Source organism: Dermacentor variabilis, chromosome 8 (assembly GCF_050947875.1).
Source record: "Dermacentor variabilis isolate Ectoservices chromosome 8, ASM5094787v1, whole genome shotgun sequence".
NCBI lineage: Eukaryota > Metazoa > Arthropoda > Arachnida > Ixodida > Ixodidae > Dermacentor > Dermacentor variabilis.
In genome coordinates this window covers 44,055,352-44,083,161 of record NC_134575.1, presented here as the reverse complement: position 1 = coordinate 44,083,161, position 27,810 = coordinate 44,055,352, and the positions used below count along the sequence as shown (strand labels likewise).

At 44.6% G+C, this 27,810-nt stretch overlaps 1 protein-coding gene across 1 annotated transcript; it reads right to left on the bottom strand.

The window, feature by feature from the left end:
- Positions 1-349: 349 nt before the first annotated feature.
- LOC142591383 (uncharacterized) lies at positions 350-27,802 on the bottom strand. The gene is made up of 5 exons (XM_075703709.1): positions 27,766-27,802; positions 25,545-25,863; positions 22,101-22,121; positions 17,217-17,347; positions 350-627 (listed from the first exon to the last, which is right to left on the bottom strand). Exons 1-5 carry the CDS (start codon positions 27,800-27,802, stop codon positions 350-352), a joined length of 786 nt encoding a protein of 261 aa, XP_075559824.1.
- Positions 27,803-27,810: the final 8 nt, after the last annotated feature.

Here is a 27,810-nt window from a genome sequence, read left to right as displayed (position 1 = left end):
GCTCTTGCGTGGGCCTATTTTTTGTGATTGTTCGGCACTTTCGATATTTCAGTCAGAGAACACAAACGGCATGAGCTGTCGGCGCTGTCGGTTTCATCGCATTTGTTTGTGGGCTGCCATTCTCACAGTTCCGAGGAATAAATTTGTAAAGAACGTAACGTTTCAGCAATTTTACAGATAGAACAACAACTTTAGTGCCGTATAAAATGTCCGTGGTTCGAGATGATTTTCTCAGCCGCGGACGCCAGCACCTACGCTTACACCAGATTTTCTGCGACATGGGGCCTTAAAGCTATCGCGTAAAAAAAAAAACAGAAAAACAAAGAAGGGAGCCACCAGGTTAAGCCCGTTAACCAGCGGCAGCACAAGACGCACTCGGTTCTGGGTTCTCGGTGGTCGCAGAGGGCTGGTCTTCGGAGCGGACGGCTGTGACCGTGGCACCGCCAGACTTTTGCTGTCCCGTGATGATGTTGCCCTGTTCATCTGTCTTCGGAGATGGCGCCACTGTGACCACAGTGGCGCTTGTGTTCTTCTTGCGGAAGTGGGTACCGCTCGGCCCAGATGGCGCTGACGGACCGGGGGAACCGTCTCCTCCAGAAGCGGGGGTTGCGTCATCGGCCCTCTCGGCTGCGCGCGTTGGACAACAGGGAGGATAAAGATGTGAGGTTGTGGCGTGGCACAGACGGCAGAGTTGTTACCCGTAAAAGTTTTTCGCAGTGAAACTGTAAGGGCGCGACTGCAGCAGCGCTCGAAAACGTCACTTGCGCGTTTATCTCAATGTCCTGAAAGAAGTGGGTCACTGACCCACTTTCAGAGGCATGCAGAGTATTTGGAGGGGGGGAGGGGGGAGGCACCCTAGGGCCGATGTGAAGTATTTAAGTGTGCGGATTACTCATGGGGCATGTGAAAATTGCTAACGCCTCATTCTTTGGCCTCTTTAGGAGCGTTACGTGCATTATGCGCCCCATTCATGGAAAAACCAAAGGGGACAGAATTTTTATACTTATTTATGTTACTATTTGTTTTATATTATAGTTTTTTTTATATTTTATGAATTGTGGTACATCTCTATCGAATGGGGACCGGGGGTGGGGGTGCGTGGTCTATGTGATGGGTGACGTACCCCGAAAATGGTAAAGTGCCTAGTGTAGTCATGTGTTCTCGTTTTAAATAGTGAATATTCGTTTTTCCCCTATTTTCACGCACTGTAATATGGGATGCTCATAGTAAGCTGTAAAGCGCACGACTTGCCTTGTTAATTAACGGTCTTCTCGGTCAGCTAAACGGGCCAGGATGTTTATTTCGTCGATAGAGGTAGCATGTTGGTGGCGTACTATGTAGAGTTAAATGTATAGCTTAATTACAGCTTTTGAAGAAAATACTTAAGCAAGCTCTCGCGAGGTTGCGTACATTTCGTATATTGCAAACAACGGGGGGAAATTTGCCGGACGTTTTGGAAGAACTGGACCTGCCATAAAGTTCACATCCGGATAAAATACGGTGCACTTTAAGGCGTTATGTACGGGAAAAGCTTCAAAAGCATCTGTTCATGGCGGGTTTTGCCAAAAATTTGTCAGGGAGGTGCTCGAGAAATGCGCTTTGTGGCCTTTATCTATTAGGAATCTAGACATTACGCCGCTTTAATATTCGGCGAAAATGTATGACATGGTGGCGGCAATATATTACAGAAGTTTAACGTTTCTGGCTTAATTATGAGCGTTGTAGATAACACTGAATACTTCTTTTTCGCCTTCATGCGTAATACTAGGCGCCTCCTAGGTTACCTCGGTGTCGTGAAGGAATTGGGAGCGACACCGACTTAATTTGTGCGAATGAGGGGCGCGTTATGTCTATTATGGATGCAAAGCTTAACGTTCGTGAATTGACATTCCTTACGAATTTAATCAAACGTTGCATGCATATTTACCTAATGTGTTGTGATAACGGTATGTGACACTGCGTTTAATGCTGCCCTAAGTAGGCCACTAGTGATAACCGGAAACAACTTCGCAGTCCGTTTTCACAAAGCCAATTGCCAGTTTTTGATGCAACTGTTCGAATGTAACGGAACGGCTTCACCTTAAATTGAGTTGTGGCACTAACAAGACTGCTCGAGTCTCGAGTTCATTTTCTAATGCGTTAGCCTTCTTTTGATACTTCAAGCACTTTCCTGGGGCTACCTAGTTATGCGTCTATGTTTGTATTTTTGTATACAACCGTTTTCCGACCCACCTGGGTCAACTGGGTAGTCTGTGATCGAATACATCACTCTAAAAACTAGGAAGGGTTTCGCAGGAGTGAAGCGGCCGGTTCACTCTTCAAAGCGTCGTTTTACTCTCGCAAAATGTCGAGGAGAGTGAAATGCATTGTTCACTCTGTCACCAAGGAGGGAGTGAAATGTGTTTTTCACTCTCCCCTTCAGAGAGAGAGAGTAGAACTACTCTTGCGGCAATAGAGAACAAAACGTAGCGTAATCTTCTGCTTCAACTGTAGGTGGCTGGCCCCGAACATGGCAATGTATCATTCATGCACGCTGAGCAAAGAACACATCGTTTTGCTTCTTAGATGATGATGCTGTGTGGTGTTTTGTGGCGCAAGGGCCAGGTTTGGCCAAACAGCGCCATGACAAGTGGTAATGTTAACGATGTATTATGGAAGATGTGACTTGGCTGTAAAGTGGCCTAAAAATAGTCGCTGTAAAGTGCGTAAAATCTACGTGCTATAAGATTATGGCGATGAGTAATGACGAATACTATGAACATTAAAATCCATCGTAAAAGAATAATGCATTGTTTAAAATATGCGAGATGTTAAATTGCTTACAGCACTACCGCCTCGCCAGAGCCCTTGAACCACAAGGGCCTAGAGGCATGTGCTATTCAAAATAATTATCGCAGCGGCATCCTCTGAAGAGAGGAAGCGCTACGAACGTGTTGGGCTAATAATATGCAACACAACATCTTTCAAAAAACCTAGGACGGCGTTGGTGTCAAAGAGTGGTTCTGGGCCAAGTAACATAACAGGATGAAGGGGGATGTGGTGCCGGTATGCTAAGAGAAAATGTTTTTTTCTTTCGGAATCGGCTTCCCGACACTCCAGTAGGACGTGGAGGACGGTCAGCCTCTCCCCGCATCTACCACAGGTTGGAGGCTCGTTTCCCGTGTGTAAGAAGTTATGTGTGCCAAAAGTGTGTCCTATTCTTAGACGGCAGAATAGGACATCTGTCCGGCGGGATTTTGTTACAGGAGGCCAGAAACCTAATTGTGGCTTTATTACATGCAGTTGCTTCTAAGAGAACAGGCCGCCGCAGTTCAAAGGAACGCGTAGCGAGCGCTCTACTTTTTCACTCGGATTTGCTCCACCGCGTGCGCGCGCTCAAGATCGCGTAACAACACAGCACCGGAGAAAGGTGATCCGTACAGCGAGCTGCACCGCCGCCGCGAAGGCCAGCCAACGGAGATCGTATGTTAGCCATCTCGCGTTGCTACGAATACACGACAGTCGTTCGTCATGCCTTGGATATAGCAGCAAATCCTCCACGGTAAGTGAATTCTAACTTAGGTGCACATTCTCCGTATATGTCATGCTATCGCCAGGAAGTCGTCGCTGCGCTTAGCCGACGCGATTGACAAAGGACTAGGCATACGCGCTGTGTCTCTACATGTCAATCGAAAAAGCCAGTCGTCGCGATAACTGCATGTGATTTTATCACGTTGCCGTTGTCAGTAAGAGCTTTAAAGATCGCAAACGCTGCCAGAACTATGGTATGTTCAATAAGACGCCAGGCGAGAGGACGCTTAAAATGGTTCGTTCACCAGCCCGTGATTCCGAGCCTATGCGGAGCGTGATTAGCGTGCGTTTTGTGTGTTTGAATTTATTCAGTTTAGCAGTCTACTGTGTACGGAACGCTGTTCAACTAAGGAATCGCATAACAGAAGGCGTCATTTTGCTGGCAGCATGCTTTTTTTATAAATAAACCGCGCGCTTGACGGTGTCTCGCGCAGGGGGAATCTGCGACCACTGAAGTTACGTGCAGCACCAGTGCTAGTTAGAAACTTTGCCGCAGGCATTCAGCTGCATGCTGCAAGAGGTCAGTTGGGCGCGTTATCTTGAACTTACTGAAAACGCATGGGGAATCCATGTTTTATGCTGAAAAGAGTATGAACCCCATATAAGCGATCTTGCGCGCGGCAGCTACAAGCGACGCGATGGAGATGGCTGTCGCGTTCGCTCGTCGCCTACAAGTCGTACTCCGTGCGAGCGACGATATTGAGCGACGCCTCCCCGGTGTTGCCGGCATGAGGGCTGCAATCACGCGTGACGCGTGCTTTAGTAATTTACGTTGATGTATTTTACTAAAAAAGTAGCGTAAAATATTTCCGGAGGTCTTGCCGTTGGTTCTTATCCTTGCACGTATAAAAATTGAATCATTTGCTCGTTCCGCGCTACAATCGGTAGTATTTGAGCGATGGACATCTAGTTCCGGCTTCGTGCTATTAGCTAGTCGCTCATAGCACTTTCGGGCGACGAGCGATGATTTCTAGATTTCCAGAACCGAGCCATCTGTTCAAGCGACGGCCAGTTTTGTCGCTCGTCGCCGTCGCGCACTAAATCGCTCTCACAGTGTTTATCCCTAAGACTGGACTGTTTTTGCTCATGTATTGAAATGGTGTGATTATAGGTAGGTCTGGTTTTGTCTCCTGTTGCGGTTTTCGTGCATGGTGCGAAACTGAAAGGATGCTTATGTCTACGAACTCGGTGAATTGTCGAGCAGCTAGTTATGCATCGGCATCGAATATAACGGCTGCTGTGTGGAATTACAATTGCAAGGGCGCTTTGCATACGCTTATTGTTTTGGACATGCCTGTGCATTTGCTAATATGAGTTGGCGTGTCAGAGTTATGTCATATGAATAGCTAAATCAGCCTTCCTTTGGGGGTTACAAGCGTAATGTGTGCATTTTGCTATTGCATGGCAGATCAAAATGTGTTTATCGCTTGAATATTTTTAGTAGAGAAATAAAATATCAAAATAAAATGTTGCTTTAATTCCGTGTTACCAGTCTGTCGTACACAGAACAATAGGTTGGTGTAATAAACCAACTGCGGTTTAACTGCAACATTTACATGCCTTCAAGAATCTAAAATGCTAGATTTCAAAGTGCAGCAGTAGTCGGGTCTGTCAAAAATGAACTCCATTGTGCACCTCATACATGAAAATAAGTTCATGCCTTTTAGTAAGCTTAGATGCAGGCCGCAGTGAACTTTCTTGTTAGTATTGAAATGTGGGTAAGCTTGCCATAACAAGCCTCGTTGCCCTTTTTTATAGGCACATCCATATATCCATTGAACTGAAGGACAATATTTTCATCCCTACTGAGCATCATGTTTGCAGCTATAATCCTCAAATTATGGCTTCAGCAGTGGCACAACCAGGGATGGTGCGGGGGGCACACTGGGCACGTGCTTAGGATGTGTCACAAATGGTGTTTGCGATACACCAGGCTCATGACAGACCTATGATGTCTGAAAATGACCAATATTCTATTCATTAGCAGGAGTATTCTAACATTCGTGCCGAACGAGGATGAACTGTCCGTTATTTCTTTTTTGTGTAAATCTAAAATTGAAGTTAATTTAGCAGTTGACTGTTGCAGTCATTTGGATATTTTGCATGCATTTCACTAAAAAGACTAAGAGCTAAGACTTTCTTTTATTGCCATGGCCTTGACTGTCTTGATGTTGTTTTGCACCTGCCCTTGTGTTGACTTTTGCAAATGATATTTTTCAGGCACCCGCTTTACATAACTCAAGAAGGCAGCTGCAAGGACACGAGGATGTGAAAGAGCCAGTGCAGCGCGACTTCACGTAGTGCAGAGGAGCCAATGCCAAAAAATCAAAATACATTGCCATGCAATTTGGACAAGAAAACTAGTATGTGGGTATATTGGGTGTGCCATTTGACCAAATGTAACCAAAATCAAGATACAGTATGTTACACCAAGATGAAAATTCTCACGTGCTCCAGGCAGTCATCTTAACATGGTATATTTATGTAATGTCTCCGTTTGGAAAGTCAAATCAAGTATGTTCTCTGGAGACAAACACATAGCAGCAAGTGTCATTGAATAGTTAGAAATGTGTTTTAAAAAAGCTGATTAGTTCTGAGAAGTGACTGCTTTTTGTCTTGCCTCTCAACAGATACATCCATGTGATAAAAAAATAGTGGTACAGTGAAATTGCATATTTGCTTAGTGACATGATACATACTTGCAATGAGCACGGTGCCTGTGTTTACTATAAAAAGCAACAGCCCATGCTTGGTTAGGTTAGGTCCACTACAACATGCAGGCATGTGTGATTGGCGCTTTTTTTATTTCTGTGTCGTAAGGTTTATTGACGTGCATATAAGTGCAATGGCACGCAGTATGGCTAGTACAAAAAAAGGGGGGGGGGCAGATATATGTAGCTCACTGTACACGACACAAGGCAAAGGAAATCCGTGTTCAGCAACCATGTTAAATGCCATGTACGTAAATTTTACAACGCTACTCATTCGAAGCGCGCACAGGTGCATACTGAAGAAAAGTTTTCCAGGGTACATAATTTAGTGCGTAATTTACACTAATTTTGCTCTAACCACAAGACATAATAATTTGAATATACTGCACGGAAAAACCTAGAGCGAATTAAATTGTGTGTCAGCTTCGTGTGTATACATATAGTCTTTCCTATGCATTAGGTTTTTCGCGTAATGCATTACCAGTTGACAGCCTATCTTATGTGTACTCTGTTTACATTACAGTTGTTTATTAGTTTACTCATTTGTTTTGCAACTTATGAAATGCCGGTGTATATATATTTTCAACATTTGACATAACCCTGTATGTTTTGTAGGGACAACCCAGGACGTGCATTTCTCAGCACCCAGTCAACTGCCAGAAGTGACTTGAACACAGGCCACCAGTAAGTGGACATCAGTTGCAATTTCACATTATGCAGTTGGCTGCTGCCTTGTACTGAGGCTTTTTTTTTAATCAGATGGTGGTGTCGTTCTAATGTACATTTTGACCACAAAGGTGCGATCATGTCTCACAGAGGCATATATGGTTGCTATTCTCTGCGAGGGACGTGTTCTCGTGTTCGTGAAGCATTTGTGTTTGGCAGTATTGTCGCCCAATGAGTCAGATATAAACACTGTAACTCGCCACTGCTGGGAAGTAGTTGCGAGAAACACAATATATTATGCCGCTGTAAAGTTATTTCATTAATTTGAGGGAAAATTTTGCAGCAGGAAAAAAGATTGCTCTTCCAGGTAACCATGTCTTTTTCTCACAAGTTATTTAACCAAACCGTGGATGCGTGAAATTCATGACTTATGAATAGATTTTAATTCATCCTTTAGTAATGCTTCTAAAAGAGACTAGAAATAGCATGTGACTACCTCTCCAATCAGCAGATCATACACTTACAGTCATAAGTGGTAGTTCCATGCAGTCTCGCACTCTATATAACCTTTCCTTTCAGCAGCATTGGAACTGGCGGCTGTGTTTTCAGAAGGAGGAGTGCACTTGGCACTGTATATGTATGTGTGAATTCGGTTTTCTTTGTATGTGTCGGCTCACTGACACAAACAGTGCAAAAATCAGTTGTACCATGAGGCTGATGACGCCTTCTGCTGCTAGAAATGCGGCACTTCATATTTTATAGTACTGCATGACATTTAAATCAAAGCTAGCACATAAGATGATTAAGAAAACTAACCGCTGTTATAGCTGTTTTCCTCAAAGAAAGCTTGTCCTTTATGGACTGTGTTAATCTGACCTCTCCACCGATGTTTCAGTAGTATTATCCCTTAGTGAGTGAGAGATTGGGGGCAATTAATCGTGTTAGTCTTTAAGTGGTGTCCTAATTATGTGTATTTGTTCCAACAAAGTTGTCTAGATTACTTTATTGTGTAGTGTAAAGCTTATGAAACCATCAGCAACTAGTGAGTTGCTAACATGCATATGCATTTGTCACTATACAGGTGGCACTCGGCTGTACCACTGCAGTGCTGCGGAAATTGCCAGCACCAGCGGCTTTGCAACAGCTGTTTCACAGCATGTCGGTATGTGCCAATCTATAGTTTTGTTGGGATGAGTTAGTATTATAGACCACTGCTACTCTGTATTGTGACAGATCCATATAATAAGTGATGTAATTGGCACAGCGAAAACATGTGAATGTTTTACTATGCTACATAAAAAGGCTCTCCTTTTCGTCACTGGAGCAGGGGAGAAGAGCATGCAGGCACTCCTGAATGTACATATATTTCAAAATATGAGAGAGACATATATATACATTATATATATATATATATATATACATTATATATATATATATATATATATATATATATATATATATATATACATTATATATATATATATATATATATATATATATATATATATATATATATATATATATACACACATACAATTAAACTAAAATCAGGGACATTCGATCTTTCATTTTGAATTGACTTGTACAGCGCAAAAATACAACACAGACCACAGAGAAGCCCGCATGTTAACAGGTATGATACACACAATAATTCAACAGATTTGAAACTTCAGGTGTGCTATTTTTAGCAAGGGGGAAGGGAAAGGGGATAAAACCAGAAAAAAGAGTGGAGTGGAAAATAAAGGAATCGTGCCAAAAAGCATGAGAAACATTGTGCAGCCAGGATCGCCAGCAGGACATCTAAAAAGCACTGATAAAATTACATACAGGGCAACCTTACGTATTGTTTGTTTCAATCAACTCAGATCACATGCAGCCATTACTGCACTCAAGTTGTTTCCTTATGTCATGAGGGAATGATGCGGGCCCAAAAAACTGTTTAGAGCTGAAGGATTATGTTCCATGCTTGCCTCATTACCTGCTTTTTATCATATTATTATCAGCTGCTTATGTTAGGGACAAAAAGTAAGAGTACGAGCTTTTTCCTAATTCGCCATTCCACACAGCATGTCTTTGTGACTATATGTACATGCCGATGATCCATAGATGAAAAATATTCAGTACAGTAGAATCTCATTACAAGATACACTTGGTTGTAAGAGACATCTGAAAATGGTTTGGTTGGCTTGCCACATTAACAACACTGTACACAAGAGTCACCTTTGTTACTAACGACTTTTTAAGTATTGACTACTTCGAAGGGACACAACCCAGACACATTCACTTCATGCACCTTGTGTGCTCCGAAGGGCGTAAAGATCACGCAATCCTCACACAGGTCAAGTGCGCATGTCTCTTTAGCATGAACTAGAAAAGGAGGGCAACGAGGACAGTGCAGGGCAGAAAGTGTCGACAGTTGAAGCTGACGAGCGTCTAAGAGCCCCTCAAAGGCACTGCGAGCAACAAGGCTTGCAAAGTGAAGTGTTTAACTTCCAGAAGTTAGGGAGGAAGCTAACACAATCTATAGTCACTAAAAAGCTGTGAATGTCTTCTTTAAAGGACCCCTAAACCACCGAGGTTGAAATTTAGTTGCGGTGTTGCAGTTGTACATGTTAAGGCAACGAACACGTAGCCACGAGAATTTTTCAAAACGGTGCAGTAATAGTGGAGCTACGTGTTTGATTATCGAAAAGTAGTCCCCGCTCATTTTACTCTTTCATCTGGTACACGCCATCTGGACAGTATCGTCTTTTCCTCGCCTAGTACACCTCCAAATGTTACGGGACAGGCCATCACCAACAAGCTCTGTTGCTGCCGCGCAGGCCCATCGTCCTGCGAGGGGTGGCGCTAATGACCTCGCCAATACAATGGAACTGTATGGTGACTCTAGTTGAAGAGCCTGATAGGGAGACCCTTCTGTTGGCGTTTCTGTTCTTTGCCCCCATTGGCTACCCACAGTGGCATCGCGAGCAACACGACGAGGAAGAAGGAGTGTGTATTTGCTTGCAGGCCTTGCCGGCAGTCGTACACTTTCGTTCGACCAATCGACAGCACCGGAAACTGGTGACATCATCAGAGACAGCCTGATGATGTCAGGACAAACTGAGGGTGCAGGATAGGTCGAGAGAGGCGCGCGGGGTCGTTTTCTTCATATTGTGGTGCTCCCACAATGCTATGCACTGTGGCGTTAGGCATCGTCAATTGTGACGGCATTCTGATCATGATGCGCGTGTTTGCTTTAAATGTTCAAAAAATGTCAAGGAGTGGTTTAGGGGCCCTTTAAGCCACCCTGAGCAATTATTCCTTCAGATATATCTAAACATACTTGAGTGATGATGCATAATAAAGTGATCTAGTCTGGCTCCTCAGTGTTTTAAAATTTTTGGTTTCGAGAAACATGTTTCCCATGCCTCTTGAGTATCTCTTCTAATGAGGCTTAACTGTAATGTACACACACAATTGTGTAACTCCTCCTGCAAGTATTATTCATTAAGCCTGGTCACTGATGTGCAAACCTTGTGGTTAAGTTTTGATGTCCGTATTTTTAGAGCTGTTTATTAATTCAGGCTGTTCTTATTGGTTCTTCGATGCAGGAGACAATGCCTACGAAATTATTGGCCCTGATGACGAGAGCCCTCAAGGGGCAAACGACATCTCTGTTGCAGAAGTCAGCCCGATACCACCTGAAGTTACCATTACAGGTGGCACGGCAGCAATAGATACAGAGACGGCCATGTCTACTGCAGCTGCAACAGTGTACGAGGCAAGCAGCAGTGTGTCAGCATCAGCAGCAGTGTCAGAAGGAACCGCACCAGGCTTGGTAGAGCAACATGTGTGCTATCACTGTGACTTTTTTAGTAGTGCATACAACTCATTTGCTCAACATACAAAAGCTTTTCACCACGACTGTGAGCCAGTGTTCTTATGCAGCAAGTGCAAGACTAAGTTAGTTGTTATAACACAGTACAAGCATCACTTTAAAATATGCAAACATACTACAGTTGTTGCCTCCCCAGCCAGCCCACATAGCGACAACGTGGACACATGGTGGGACACACCTCTTCCCCATTAGAAGATAGTAGAGACTGTCAGTGTTGCTAGATTAACTCGTCTTTGTAGGCAACTAGAAGGACAACACAGGTGTCATAAGATTGTTGTTTATGTTGTTGTTGTTGAAGAGGTAAAAAAGAAGTTTGATACAGCTGAAGTGCCAACTGATATTGAGCAAATCAAAAACAACCACCTGAGAAAGCAACACTCGAAATTTGGGTATCTATGTGCCGCCAACTCTGGTAAAGATGGCATAGGACAGAAGTGTGATGAAAATCACACAGACACTGCTGTTCCATCACTGGTCACAATGAGCACTGACTTGTAGGGCAAGAGAGTCAACTGAAACGAACATTATGGCATAGTGTCATGCTCCCATGTGACCACTTTCCATGTTATTTTGCATGATACAGCTCAACCTCCAGAAACGAGACTGCAACTTGTCTGTAAGAAGCTTTCACAAAAAATTATTCACAACACTATTAACACAGCAGTATCTTCTTTTTTTGTGGGTTCGAGGTTCCCGGGTGTCCATTAATGCAAAAATTGTGGAAAAAAAGAACATGTGTCGTACTTACACCTTTTTAACAAGTACGAGGGGGACAGAACTTTTCTAGTCATGCATCTTCATCATACTATCAAGTTTTTAAATGCCTTTTATAATTATTGTTACCAGTTATATCTGAGTGCATTGTATGCATTTAGCAGGTGTAAAATCAGGTCAGTTGGATCAGATGCCTTATCTGCAAGAGAGCCCTATATTCAAGAAATTTGAATTAAAATAGGTACGTTATAGATGCAGTCTTTCAGCACTTTATTGCGTGTGGTTTAAGCATTGCTCAATACTTTTGTGGATGGCAGTTTCAACCGGCACAGCACTGCGCTTTGTCACGGTCACGTGTCTTCAAAGTGGTGTTTACCATTTGTGTTGATCTGTTTGTGTATTCATAGAGCAAGTTTTTAATTTATTTTTTCCGCATTCTTGTGCTTGCATTAAGCTTGTATAAGGCAGTTACAAAATGGGCGCCACTATAACGAACTTTTCTGTTGAGCTTACACTTGCAAATAATAGTGTTCAGATGGCCGCACTTCCATGTAGGTGCACCGATAGCTTTGGGTATGTTCTCATGTTTGTATAAATCTTATATAAGCTAGTTACAAATTGTATGTCACTAAGCATTGTGATATTCTTTAAAGAACTGCTTGGTTGGTTGTACACTTGTGAATTAGTATTGAGGCGGTGGTATTTCCATGTAGGCGCACTGCTAGCTTTCTGTGTGCTCACGTGTTTGTATTAAGCTTTTACAAGGGAGTTACAGCATGTACGTCACTAAACGCTGTGATATTTTTAAAGAACTGCTTTGTTGGTTTTACACCTGTGAGTAATAGTACTCGGGTGGCACTAGTCGTGTGTAGGTACACAGGGACCATTTGTATACATTATGCTCATGTAAAGCAGTTACAAAGTGTATGTCACTAATCACTGTGATATTTGTTGAAGAATTGCTGTGATGGTTTTATACATGTGAATAATAGTGGTCAGGACACAGTACTTGCGATGTATAGTTGAATTTATACAGTGCCAAGACATGGGCTGTATACGTACCAAAAGAAATGTATGTCATTATATTGTGATTATTACTGTTTGGATTTTATTAAACTCTAATAACATTTTTTCTTGTATCTATTGAGGTATGGCAATTTGTCATACAACCAAACTGAGGACCTGAACTTGTGCATACAAATAAACAGCTAATTTAAGAGTATACTGCTCATATTCTGCGAAACCAGTTTAACAAATCTTGTACTACACTGCTGGAAAAATGACAGAGCTGACAGGGATGTACAGAAAGAGTTCTGCACTGGCTGAAGGACTGCCCCACACTGGAGTTGGTAATGTTGCGTTTATTGGAGTAGAACAGTAAGTGCACTTCTATTAAAAATGGGACAGTCAATGCAGAAACATAAGGCAGACGAGCAGATGTGGCACATTTTTTTCAGGGCCCTCCATGCCTACTACTGCATTTCTAATCTTCCTGTGCTCTTCGTATAAGCCCCTGTTCAGCCAAGGTTTTTACTCCATGACAGTTGTTCTACTGGGTTCGTAGCAATATTGAAGAAAAAAATGCAATGGTTTTCAAGAACTTTCGAGACCCTGACACAGTAACTTCAAGGACCTCGTGCGATTTTTTTAGTAGTTTGGATCGGCAATAACTTGTTCAACAACATCGTTAACTTTAATGCAAACAAAAGAAAACAAAACAAATCGCATTTCACTGATTTCAAACATTTGAAAGACTGCTAATTTGCCTTTCACACTAAACGCACACAAGGAAGCATTTCAAAAACGCTCAAAGTTTTTCTGCAATAGCACAATTAACTACTTGGGCCTGCAACATTTGCAGTTTTTGAATACTGTCTGGTTTGACAGTGTATGTGATGTCATCTGTTGCATCAGCTTTTCACCACCAAATAAGCAAGTCGTTTGTAATTTCCTTTTATTTTGTCTATAGCTCTCGATTTACTCATCACGGCTTTTCTTTGAATGCCTCAACTGTTGAGCTTCCTGCTTCTGCTCCTCCAAGTACATTTGTCGCCGGTTCCGTGTGCCTAAAACTGGTATCTGCAGCTCCTTTGTAATTTCAACTTTAAGGATTTCGCTTTCTTTCTATTGCCTCCACAGACAATTCTCTGTGACATGCGAAGAGTGTCACAGAAGGGAAAAAAAAACGCTTGGCAATGTCTGCTAAGTCTAGCCAAGTGTACAAATTTAAGGACTTTCCAGTACTTCTAAAAATTCCAGCGTTTTCAATGCCTTGAAAATGGCATTTTAGAAAAAGGGTTTTCACGGATCGCTAAAAACCCGGGATTCTAGCACCTAAATAATTTTACAAGCTTATTTTGGCGTGGAGTTTGGAAATTCACGCTTTTTAGCTAACGCTGCACTATCTCTGTACATGGAAGCCACGAGAGCGCAACCATTTTGGAGTAAAGCAAAACACTGAAAGCTTTTAATACCACTCTTTGTCTATGGAGCTTCGTATTGCCTAGTTAAGTTTACGAATGTGCGTGGTTTTGGTGGGCGTTTCTTCGACATTTTCTGTGAGATGTAGATGGCTAACCCCCATATTCAGAAATGTATCTTAATACAAAGCTCATGCTTGACTTTATATAAACGACGCCTGGTGCGAACGTCCCCTAGACGCTCACTGCCTTCTTTTTGGTGCGTTCACGGCTTGCGTCATTTAGATCAAGTCAAGCATGGGCTTCAAGTTATGATGCATTTCTGAATATGAGGGTAAGCGTGCGCAATTCCGGGAAACGCATTGTGCCATTGACACTGAGAGGAAACGGGGAAAACAAAGTTAACGCCCTATGCTAACTTTCGCGTACCTGTGGTGTGCGTGTATTGGGGAAGAAGGAACAGCGCAAACACCAGGACGAAAAAAAAGCATCAACCACACCAGTGCTTCGTGGTGTGGTCCATGTTTTTGCGTCGTCCTTGCGTTGTGCTGTTTCTTCTAAAATGCTCAACCAACTAGCCGACAAGTCCATCCTGTGCATATATATAGAACACACGTATGAATGTAGATGGTCTTCGAAGCTTTTAGAACGAGCACTGCCACAGGATACGAGGAGTGCACGCGTAACAAGTGGACACATTAGTCATTTAAACATGCGTGCCAATGCATGTGACGCGGCTATCGGCATAAGCAGTCTCCAAATGCTGGAATGCATGCTCTTCAAAACGCTAACGATCCGCTGCTAATGCAGGACAACAGCTCACAGCGGACTGAACCGAACTCTAAACTAATGCACTTGAAAAGAACGCCTACACGGCAGCGTGAGGCACGTCGAAATGCCTGGTACTGGCGTCGCAGTTAACCACATACGAATGGAACTGGCGGAAAAAATAAACAGACATGCTCACCAGTATATGCGCGACTTAAATTCACATACGTGGATGGTTGGCACGATACTTTGTATCCGCGTATTTTCGGGGAACATATAATGCATGGACTGGAAAAGCACTCGATCGTGAGCTGAACGGCACATTTGTTATTTTCCTGGGGTGACGACAAGTCGTGAATAGTTCTCACGTCGTCGTCTACGTTGTATTCCTTCGTTAGTCGTAGCAAGGAATGGAAATGATGCAAACGCAAACGTATTCCAGTACACAACAGCACAGCACACGGCAGAGAAACTCCACCCACCACAGCCGATTCCTCAAATACATTTGTTATATATATAACCTCTAAAACAACACGACTGAGCGTGGTGGCTCTGTGGTGTAATGGTTAGGATGTGTGCTTTGAGTTGTATAGATGCGAGTGTACGCGGGTTCGAATCCACGTGATGTATAGAGCAATGTGGTTCTCCATAACTATGTGATTCCCTCGGCTATTGTGTTCTAATTAGACTATGTGTCTCCTGATTGTGAAATGTGCGAAGATAATTGCGGATTAAATGTTAATTAGCTTTTTTTTCTCCGCAGTGGCGTTCGCGACGCATACGCATAGGCCGATTCCGAGCAGTCACGCCTCATGGTAGGCAGCAAATAGCCAGGAAAAATTACTTTAAAATCCTGCATAACTTTGCTCACGCCTATTCTGTAGGCCGCTTGGAATTGGGCTACTGACTCTGAGGAGCCGCCTAGGGAACGGTATATCAGCGACCCTAATTTGATCTGATTTCCTGCCTGCATGCGTGGCCAGGACTTCGCTAAGAGGGTATTGGGAAGAGTACTAGCACTCTGTTTGGGGGAGTGGAAGTACTCGGTCTGGTGGAGTGCCATTACCCCCGCGGTGAGAGTATTAGCACTCTGCGGAAGAGTACTAGCACTCCCTGTGGGAAGAGTATTATCACTCTGCGGAAGAGTACTATCAATTCCTGGCGGTGGAGTAACAAAACTCTGTCAACAGGAGTTGACCTACTCTCTCTCAAAGAGGGTCGATCTACTCTCGAAAAGAGAGTGAAATATGGGACAAGCCGCTACTCCCTCAAAGAGAGTGCCCGGCACTCCCTTTGTTTTTAGAGTGATGGGGCATCTGGCTGCTTTCCTGAGGTAACAGGATTCGAATCCAGCGACCGGACCAGCACGCGTCACTGAACATGTGGCAACCTTGAATAAGAATTTCGAACTTGCTTTCGCCGTTGTGCATCCCTCTTTCTATGTCATAATCATCCTTCATCGCACCTTTACGTTCCCGTTCCCCCTCCCCCTGTGCAGAGTAGCAGGCTAGAGCGCGTTCAGGCCGACCTCTCTGCCTTCTTTCAAATAAATTCTCTCTCTCTTTCACGCCGACATGGGTCGCTGTAGATGCGGGACTGGGTAAGCATCGCTGCTCGAAGAAACTGTTTGAAGTCGACTTGGAGCACTGAGTGTGTGTCGCTCGGTCTGTGCTGGTCTCCAGTCAACCTCCTTGATGCCTACTTGGATAAGTAGACATGTGAAACTGCGAATGTGCCACTGGGAATGTGCCATTGGGAAGGTGCCAGTGGGAATGTGCTCTCTATAATGACGAGAAATATCCCTTAAATTCATCCGATGTGGAGCGGAATCGAGCCCAGGTCACAAGCATAGCTCAACAGCAACCCGACACAATAGCAGGATGCGCCACAATTGATTTAATGCTATATTGATTCAATGGTAAACATAATAATGTGGGCAGTCATCGTCAGACGACTGTAGCCCGAAGGGCTAACCATTCGAGCATGTACCACTCTGTGAGCCAGATAGGCGTTGAAAGGTTAGCTTCAAACATACATATGATACATGGGTACAAACGTAGAAGCATATATACGCCCCAGAAAGTGCGTGAGGCACCCTAACAATGCCAACGCATTAAAACCACTCGACCCAACGTACGGTTAGTCGTGTCGCGAACCGCGTCCAGCAAGTTCTTAGCAATTTCTGTTCGCCTCGACCATAGCTAACAAATGTTACGTACAGGTCAATTTTCGCGGGCACTTTCTTAGCGACATTTACGAAAGTCAACGAATGCGCAACGAATGCGTGTGCGCACGCGTCTTGCACACATTTCCTGCATACATTCCACTTTTCTAGCTCTTCTTGGTAGCTTTAACCCCCTCGGCAATATCTGACTACGCTCCTTGCCTATCGCTCTATGTGTCAATTTTTTCGAGACGTCCGTAACGACATTCGTGAGAAATCGTTGGCAACACTGTTCTGCTTCCGCTGATGGGCTACACACTCACCTGATCCGACGTCGCGCGAGAAAATCAAGATGGAGGCGGAAACCAGCACGAGCAGAACGAACAGGCAGAACATGGCTATGAGCCAGCTGCCTCCGCTGTCACTCCCAGATTGCGCACCAGCGGTCGTGTCCCTGCGCATGACCGCGCATCGAATTGACTCCTGCAGCTGATTTACTATACGGATGGCGCACCCGTGGTCAAATACATAACGGATCATGTTTTCTTCAAAAAAAATTATTTCATGGTTACTGAGAGTGGCAGCATGAAACAGACTGTATGACGCACTAGGATGATTCCCCGGCAAGTCCGAACTCCGAACTAAAGTTTCGTGTTACCATATAGACTCGTGTAAGGGCCGCACCCCCAACTTTGCAGCCCGAAATGCGGAGTAAAAAAGTTTGCAACGTAGAAACAATGGCGTTCGATATCCTCATGTCGCACGCGCGCATCGGCGAATTTTCGTAATAGGCGTACTTCTGGGTGCCCCTACTGGATGGCGAGAGTCGGGTTGTGCGCAAGATCTGGGGTGTGGTCAAATCGCCGGCTCCGGCACCATTTTGACCAAAAGGTGCGGTCCCGCGCAAGGGCCGCACCTCATCAAAATTGTGTAAAAAAGGTGCGGCGCTTACACGAGTCTATACCGTACATGCAAGCGCACCCAGGAAATTCGGGGTTTTCTTCACAGATTAATTGGTCCGCACAACTTTGATCATTCGTGTACGTGAGCGTGCCTTCACTTCTGTGTGGAATGTTGGCACAAAAACAAGGAAAGCCTATAAGATGGGCGCCAAACACATAATGATGAAAAGGAACTATGGCAGGCAGGACGGGATTGCTGGGGCTGGCGTGTGTCTGGGCCGAAGGCGATGGCCTTACGGCGTCTCTCTTGCGAAAGAGTTCACCTTGGTTTCCCTTTTGAGCCTGTGCCCTGTATCGTGTATCGTGGTGCATATGTGTACATTGGTCCCTAACAAGCATTTGGCAAAGTACCTAGCAGTTATCTACCGGCAATACTGTATTACACCTGTGAAACCTCACAAAATGAAAAGAAAAACTTAGCCAAATATGATTGTTTGCCGATAAGCCTTAATCGTTGCGCATTTATTCGCGTGCTAAGTGATCTGCGCACATTTCCTTCAGGGTGCATGGTTCTGCCACATTGGTCGTTTCTTGCCAACGCACGTTTTCTTCCTCGCCACGTGCGAGCACGGCCGCCCGCGCGTTACGACCGCGACCGTTCCATCTCCTTCAAGAGCACGTAGCGCTAAGAAATGCTTAGCCACATTAGAACCTACCGCTACATGGTCCCGTGCCGAGCCGACTTTGGTGGCCGGTTAGTTTTATCATGCTTCGCTCCATTCCAGTTTACGTTCCTTCCTCCAGGGAGCCGAAATTATTATACTCCACCCGAAAATCCAAAATCATTAATGGCGCTCAGAGACGCAATCGCACACTGCTGTCTTTTGCAGTAACTGAAGTCTTTTGCAGTAACCCCATTTTGTTACTCTGAAAGACCCTTTGCTGAAAGGAGTTGCGCCGATGGCACACGGCACCGCACTAACTTTCTTAGGTGGTTTCTCAGATGAAAGCGCCGCAAGAAAAAAAGCGCTAGTTGTTAAAGCAGCAAGAGAGAAGACATCTTTAAAAAACTGCGTATTTGGATTGCATTTAGCTACTGTAGGAACCAAAAACATTTTTTTTGTTGATGATGGCTTATAATGCGCATATTAGTTTATTTGTTTCGCGTTTTTGCGCTCTTAGCAGCAATTTAAGTTAGTCTAGCAACTATGTACCACCAGTGTTTCGCTATGCTACAGTGTATTAGAATAGATTTAGTCTGGTGCTGGCCACGTTTCTGTGGTCCTTTTTCACGTCTTTTTGTTTCTTCCTTCGTGCGTGCAGGCGTAGCGCATTTTATTCGATGTGTTATTCTCGCAATTGTGATCGCGTTACAGAACTGCGCACTTGCATCGTGGTTCGGCGAATACGCGAGCGATGAAGCAAGAGTTGACGTACCTCTGACGCTTGTCGCTCTCGGATCTCTTGACTATGAGATAAACGCAGGCAAGGCGAAAGTGGGAAAACATCAAATGTCCACTCATCATGAGCATGCTTCATGTTGGCTGCTTCGGCAGTGTCCACTCGAGCCGCCTACCGCGGAAGGTGGGCCTACATGCGCAACGAACGGTGGTTTCACGATGCCAACACACCAAAGACGCATTAGGAAATGACACTGCCGGAGTTCATAATGGCGGTACTAGGCACTAGCGACGTGATGCGAGCGTTTGAGAGCATAGCAAGAGCAAATCTTCACTGTTCGACAGATCGCATTACCGCTAAAAATTAACGTATTCTCGCGAGGCAGTACTTACGGGGCGTCGCAGTTTTGTGGCAGGTTCCCTTCTCTTAAAGAGTTCTTTGTGCACGCTGTTTTTCGAGAGTAACTCCTTTTCCGCTCGAAAAGCAAATGCGCGATCTCCTTTCCCGAAAAGTAACTTTGCCTTAAGGGAGATACTCCTTTATCGTGTGTCACTGCGCTTGAACGCCTTTCCGGTAGATGTCCACTTACCTGAAGGACTTTAGAGTGCCCGTGTGTCAGGGCTATAAGATGCATCAGAAAGACTGGCCGACGTTTCTACAGGAGGACCTATCTCCATCAAAGGCGCAGTGTAGTATATTATACAGAGGGTGGGTAGGAGGAGGGGGTGTTCAATAATTTACGCACCTCAGCTAGAAAGAAATAGATTTTTGGGCAAGACGATCATGGTTCTTTCTTGTTATCATCGCTTGAAAACTTCACATACTTCATACATATTTTTTCGCATGTGCAGTGACTGTAACCTTCCCGAAAAAAAAAGTATTTTTGACCACCAACCAAATCATCCCCGCTTCATCGACGACTTCGTCAATTGAAAGCAGACCTCTGTGCATGGAGGGTTTATTGGAAAAGTTGGAACAGAAAATTAACAGAAGGAGTTAGGTGAGGTCAACGTGCGCGGATACCCTCTTGTGATCGATGACACATGGATCACTTAATTGAACTGGCGTGAGGTGGCCCGCTCTCGTTAAGCAAGAAGCTTCTGTCGGTTTTTCTTTTCACAAGTTTTTGTTTATCACCGAAGTTGTGGAAACGGCCAATTTACCAGCTATTCTGTATTGCCTAATCTGCCTGTCTTCCAAAATGAAACTTGCTGGCACGTTTTCTGAATACCAAAAGATACCCCTCGTACCAGTTTCTTTTTTCTTAGCTTGTTGGTGCTCGCTTGCTACAGAGTACAAGCCGTCATAAGTTCACCGGAGGAAATATATAATACCTTTTTTTTCATGCATCATTCCTGTCCTATTTGATATCATCATCTGTGCAATACAGCAATCTCTAAGTGTGCATATTGTTTCGAGTATTCCGCGTATTTTTTTTTTTGTTAAGTCCATTCATTGCGTTCGCAACATCATCTTTGAGCAATTGGGCGCATAAAAAAATTGTCACAGATATTAAACTTCAAGAGTACTTACTTATCCTGAACTGTGAGATAAAAAAAAATGCAACAGAGTTTCAGGTGAGTCATGAACGGGCTGTTCCCTATACACAGGAATCAGATCGTTGTAAGCGCGGCAGTTTTAAAGGGCCAAAAATCTCGCTTAGAATTTGCACCGAAAGGAAATGACTACAACTTTGGTGATAAGTTATTACAGCCTGATTTCTTCGGATGGATGTTTCCGCGTACCGTAAGTCTGAAAGGACCTGGGAAGTACGAATATTCGAAACTTTCCAACAATGAATGGAATGGTGTGCTATTCGATTCGGTCATCTTCGAATTGAATAGTCACTATTCGCAAATGCGGATATTTTCAAATACTTTTCGAATAACTCAAAATGTCAACCGCATCCAACTGAACATGAAATCGGAGCAAAATAACGGTAACTTTTCACCACCGCGGACATAGCATGGACATACAACATGAACAGTCGCGTAGTAGAGCAGGATATGTCGATCACTTAGTCATTTTTTACAGGCTACATATAGAGCGATCATTCGCACTCAGTGAACAGTTCTGTGCACGTGAAGAAACTGCTTGTCTGATCTTAATGCTCCTTTTCTGCTCTTAATAAACAACGCTTCACAAATGTGATAACAGCTGTTGCGTATTCGGAAACTATTTGATATTCGATTCGATTCGCTTCTGGCGTAAGTTGATTCGTTTAAATTCGGTATCAAAAATCGCTATTCGCACGCCCCTGCGAAGAATCCAAAATTTTATGTAGTACACAGTGGCAAAATTTATTAAGCGCAAAGTTCCTTCTGCCAGCAAAAGTAATTGCAAAACGCCGATCAATAAGTTATCCCAACATGCCAGAGACACAACGAACCTCACCGATAACGGAAGAATACTTACTTCCGCTGGGCTCCACTGAAACATAGCAAATTATAACCATGTGAGGCGAACAGACACCGTAAAGACATGTGGAATGCGCGGGGGAAATTGACTGCCTTTTCTCAACTAAACCGCAGATTTAGTGACCGAGCTCGGCGACTGATCGGTCAGCCTTGCGAAATTTTCGATCATTCCTTGAATAGAGTTCTATCTTTTCGTCGTCGTTATTCGGCTGGCGCTGCATAAGGAAATCAGCCCGACCTTGCTGCAATGCCCCGACTAATATGGCGCCTATAGGTCTCGGCACGATAACCACTCAAGGGCGAGTGCTACCCGACCGCTTGTTCTACTCCCCCCGTCGGCAGAGAACGAGAGTACGCCATACCACTCGTTCTTGTTATCTTTAATCTCATCTGATGCCACCATATCTAGCCGAGCTAGAGGAATGAACTATACATTTACATTCAGCGTAGCTTTTTTTTTTTTTTTGTAACGTGCGAGGCGACTTACGTTGGGAAACTTCCGAGACCTCTGAAAAAGGAAGAGAAAGAAATAGAGAAAAACAGTAATGTGGACACTTGGATGAGTTTGTGACTAATCACCATACCGTGTGCGTGAAGCGGTGCACGATGACACAAGGACGAGTGTTGTGTTTACTTTTGTCTCTCCGTTTTGTCCTGGTCACTGGGCGCTGCTTCATGCACACGCTATGATGAAGAAGAAATTAACTTATTAACGCTCAAAAAAGATATACAACGTTCTAAATCTAATAGAGCGATAAGGTTGAGGCAGCACAAGTATGGTTAGGTCGTCCATGTTCAGCAACTGGTAGGAAGTTACGTCCGCTACTATGGTGTGATAACTATTCTTCAAGTCCGGAGCAAGTAATTATGACTAACAATGAGAGCAACCCCAGGACGACACTACGCTGATGTGGAGTAACTAGGGACGATACTTTAATGGGTGATCACTTTCGGGGACCACCCGCCCTGGTGGTCCTAATCAGTACGGCATTGCGCTGCTAAACCCGAGGGCGTTGTATCGGATTGTATCGGATCCCGGCCGCGGCAGCCGAAATTCAATGACGGTGAAATGTAAAAAGGAAAAAAAAACCGGCTGTGTGTCACGAATTCGGTGCCCGTTACAGAACCCCAGGTGACCAAAAAAATCAATCCGGAGTGCCTCACTAAGGCATGACTTAGAATCGTATCACGATTTTGGGACTGAAAGACCGCCAATTTATTTATTTTTTAATTTTCTGGCATAGTTTCGTTATCGCCAGCCTTCGTGTGACCAAGCGGGACGTGTCAGCTTCTGCTCGCGACAGCGCACCTGGCCATACGCCGAGAGCGCTGTCTTGGCACCACAGCGTCAGGAACGCTGTCGCCCGTCGACGCTGAAGCTGAAGTGGTTCTTTGAAGTAGTGCTATGCCGAATACGCCCATTGGGCACACGCACCTCACACACAATTATTCACTCACGAAAGAAGACTCCCCAACATATGAGAAACGCGAAGAACCACTAAAAGTTATGCATACATCACTGACATATGTACACACATTGAAATACACAGACGAAACCTTTTGCACAACTTACATCAACTACGCATACCTTTACACGATGCTTTAATTTTAGGTGATGATCCCCTAGCCTCATTATCTGACGGGCGTAAATTTCTAGACGACACTGAATTTTTTACATCAAGTACAGATTATTAACGCATGCTTTTCCTTCCTAAACTGAATTTTAATGCACGTCGTGTTTGGCGCAGCATAGCCTTAGCCGCTTTTGCGCCAATAAATCACATTTAACTAACTAACTAGCTGAAGCGTGCGGTGATAACCGCGCGAAATCTCGCGAACGTGAAACAATCTCGGAAAGGGTCGTCCCACAGTTACCGCCCCGGGTTGCGTTCAACGAAAAATGTAAATATACGTGCGTCATCGGCCCATTCGGTAAGCTCGGGTACCCGGGGGAAATATTACGCCAGCTCGCTGCCTGTAAATAGATACTAAAGAGAAAGCCGCAGATTGTTTGGAATGGCACAGTACCCTTTCAAAATTATATTCGTTAATATTAGACTGATTATTAGGTGAGTAAGCGAATGTCAACGTTCAGTGGTCTTCTTTCTTCTTTTTCAATTCGTGCCTAAGCTTTAGCATGGGTACGTCATTTGACGTTACAACTTTTAAAACAGTTCCTTTTTTCGCACTTATCCATCGCTTGCTCTCTGAAGGTTCGTGAAGCTTGCGAAGTTCAATATCCTACCTCATTTAGAATGCAATGTAGTCCATTTTTAGCGATAAACAATTGATTTGGCCTTAACGGACGCCTTCGAAATCTATGGCGTCGCGGTGATTTCTTGCGGTAACCTTAAAAGGACACTAAAGAGAAGAAATTAAACAATTTCAAGTGATAAGGTATCCTTTCAAAAAGCCATCTTAAGAAGTTTCGTCGCGTGACTAAATATCAGAGGAGAAAATGAAGATAAAGGTTCTATTTTCTTTTTTTTTTAATCCCGCGCAGAAACCTCAGCGTCGGTGCGTCATTGTGACGTCACGGTCGTTGTAAGCGGAGTGACCGTCCACCAGACTTGTGAAGTTCAGTCACTCGCACATTTGCAATACATTGTGGCGGATACTTACCAACAAAAAAAAAACTGGGCACGAGCAGTCCAAATGCATGGCATCGCGGCTTGCTGGTGTGGGAACTTCAAGACGATATTGCCACCAGTATACCTTTGTTGTGCTTTTTGTCGGCTTAATTGCCAAGCATCTCACGGTAAGCGTTGACCTTGTTAGTATTGTGCATGAAAACGTAGTTCACTAAGTCGGTGTCATGTTCCGTATGCACATTTACGTATATGCCTGCCACGTGTTTACCAACGCCGCATATGCAAAGTAGATGCTCTGCCATTCAACCGACAAAGTTGCGAAAACCAGTCGTAACTTTCTTGACTTATTCCTGAGTATTCTTTTTTTCTGGCGCGCAAACAAGGGACCGTGAAACATTTCATTTCGTCGCGCAAGCCTCTTATCCTAAATCTTCTCGGACTACTTGAGACTGCGAAACAATATTACTGCTAACAATCTGAAAATCATGCAATTTCGCTGACACCGCTGTTAATGCGCCGCTTATAGCAGCACCTGTGCGACGCCGTTACTGACCTTACACGGCGTATTCAAGCCGTCTGGCGTTTAAGGGTGCCGATAAATCTCTTAGCGCGCCCGCGTAGAATTAAAACTAACACCTTCCGAAAAGGTTAAGCGGAACGCTAAACAATGGCTATTTCTGTCAGTGTTTTCGGGCGAAACTGCTAGTTTCCGCGGTATTTCTGGCCTGCAAAGCCTCTTCGCATCGGAAGCGTGGCTTTTAGGGTGTTGTAGACAGGTAATTCACAAATGCGGGTGAAATCATTTTTTTTTTCTCTGTCTCTTTAGCGTCCCTTTACACATGGTGGTGGGGAAGGTATGAAAGGCACAGTTCGCAATAAAGCTGGATAAATAGTTTTCGCTATCCTTTACGTTTCGTCCGCATACTTCAGTGCTGGCATTCTGCATGCATATTGCATGCATGCAGAATGCATACTGTGCTTTAATATATATATATATATACACGGTACTCTCTTCTTTTTAAACGTACCGGTAAGCTAATGATCGTTAGAGTGCCGGTCACGCGCGCTCCTGTCCATGTTGCACTCGTCTGTCCATTATCACTGTGGCAGACCCGGGCGACTACTGGATCTCGGTAAACGTGCTTATAGTTCACTGCTGGAAACGACTGACAGACAATCGCGAACCCTGGTTCCCCTTGCCACGCCACCAGTGTATAACGGTCTGCACCGGGCGGCCGTCTCGCTGAGGTTCGCCCACCGGGCTGTAACTGCGGAGAGACCACACCACTCCGAGGACCACACCAGCAAAGACGGGAGGACGACGTCCGTCGGCGGCTTACCGGCCATGTTGACGAGAGCTGGGAGCGCAGGCGGGACCGTCCACTCTTGCAAGCGGAAGATACCCCCCGAGTCGTCGCAGAGCTCTCAACGAGCAAATAAGGGTTCCCGAGAAGGGGACACTGGATGCGTCCGCGTACGCCCACGGGGGGGGCAGGCAGTGTGCCGATTCGTGGTGAGGGCCCGAGCGATCACCCCGTGTGTGCCACAGAAGGCAAGCACGCCCACTGGACAGCCCGAAAGGAAGACGCGGCCAAGCAACGTCGAAGACAGAGAAGCTATAGACTGAATCAGAGAGAGCGAGAGACGGGTGCACGAGACCTCATTATGCGCGAAGCGCGACAGATCATGGTGATGATGATATATCATTCGAAATTGGCGCAAACCCACTGTGAGGTGAAGACGGAAAACTACGTGGCGTTACCAGGACAACTAAGGGAACCTAGAAACGAAAAAAGGTGTGTTTTAAATATCGCGTTTAATCGCTCGTACAAACAGGCGGGTGCATAGTAGAGCCGCAACTTCAAATTTTGTTTTATGCGGACCATATTGTGTTACTAGCTGGCAAGCAAAACATATGCAACGTCTCCCTAATATCTGTGGACAGGAAGGCGAGAATTTAGACCTGAAATTTACCGTTAAAATTCGGGCGTTGTCGTATTCTATGAGCATTCAACAGTGTCAATACAGGGCAGTAAATACCTCGCTTAGAAGAATATAAATACCTTTATGTGTGGACAAACGAAGGCAATAGATAAATGGAAACACATAAAAGAACAACAGCAAAGGGGAACAGAAATGCAACCATAATGAAACACAGAGTGCTATGGGAATACTATAGGTACAAGGTGCTCCAGGGTATGCGCAAAAGTGTAATGGTTCCACGACTTACATTTGGAAATGTGGTTGTTTCCTTGAAGTCAGGGGTACAAGCAGCACTCGATGGTAACCAGAGGTCAGTGGGACGCCTCGCATTGGGTGCTCACGGGAAGACTACAAGTGAAGCTGTGCAGGGTGATATGGGCTGGACATGTCTTGAAGGGAGCTCAGAGCAAAACTAATTATGAAGAACGACTGAGGTACCAGCGACTGCGCCGCATTTCGATGGGAGCGAAATGCGATAACACCCGTGTACTTCGATTTAGGTGCTCGGTAAAGAAACCCTCGTTGTCAAAATTTCCGTAGTCCCCTTTACGTCGAGCCTGATTAGAAAGTGGCTTTGGCATGTAAAACATCATAATTTAATTTTCTTATTTAACGATTCAGGAATATGGAGGAAAGTAAATGGGCTCGGTGAGTATTCAGATCTTTGTACAGAAGGAACACTGATTCACTGTGGGGGAAGAGAACTAGCAAGGTTGCCAGCAAGTATGCAACCGGTACTTTTCGGAACGAGATCAGGATGCCTTCGAAGAGCACTTATAAAGCGAGATACAACAAGGAAGAAGCATGTGCTTGCAGCGCTAAAGCTAGGGAAACGATGCAGCATATTTTATCCAAATGTGAAATTATCTGCCCAGCAGTCGATTTAGGGAGCTCCGGCCTCCTTGAGCCCCTCGAGTTGAGCGAGAGCAGAGAGAAAGTAAACGTGTCCGCAATACAAATTATTAAGAGGGGATCGGGAGACTGGTGGAAATAGGCAAACGACGAACAACGGAGCCGTACAAAAACGATGTTCCCATCAAGGGTTCAGAAAGTTTGGTGGCGGGGATTCTTCTTGGGCTTTCTTTTTCTTTCCTTTTCTTTCTCTAACATACGTAGGACGTTAGGCAACATAATAATCACAGCCTGGTGGCGAAACCCACCACCTCATTCCAAAGCGGACGCTTCCATCCGAGCGCGAAAGGCGTCCCGCTGTAGTACACGTCCCATACATACCTTGTTACGATGATGGCAATAGTTTTTGTGGCTTTTTGATTGAACTCTATCGCCTTACTGCCGAAAGACCTCGAGGGATGAGTTCATGGGCATTTAGCAACTTAATTCGCACGAATTCTTCATACGAAAAACAAGATCAAAGTTACATTCCGCGCAGTGAACAAGAAACAATTTATGAGACATTTTACATGAAATAACGCATTTTTGTAAAAGGACGGGTTGCAGCAAGAGGGTTTCTCGCATTGCAGTAATGTGGCAATCTGGGCATACCTGAAAGACGCATTCATCGCTAACCCAGCACAGGAATCTACAATCCTCTGCCAACGAGGACGGTTGAGAATTTACTGTTGGAGGAAGTGCCGAATGGTAAAACAACTACCATTGTGTCAC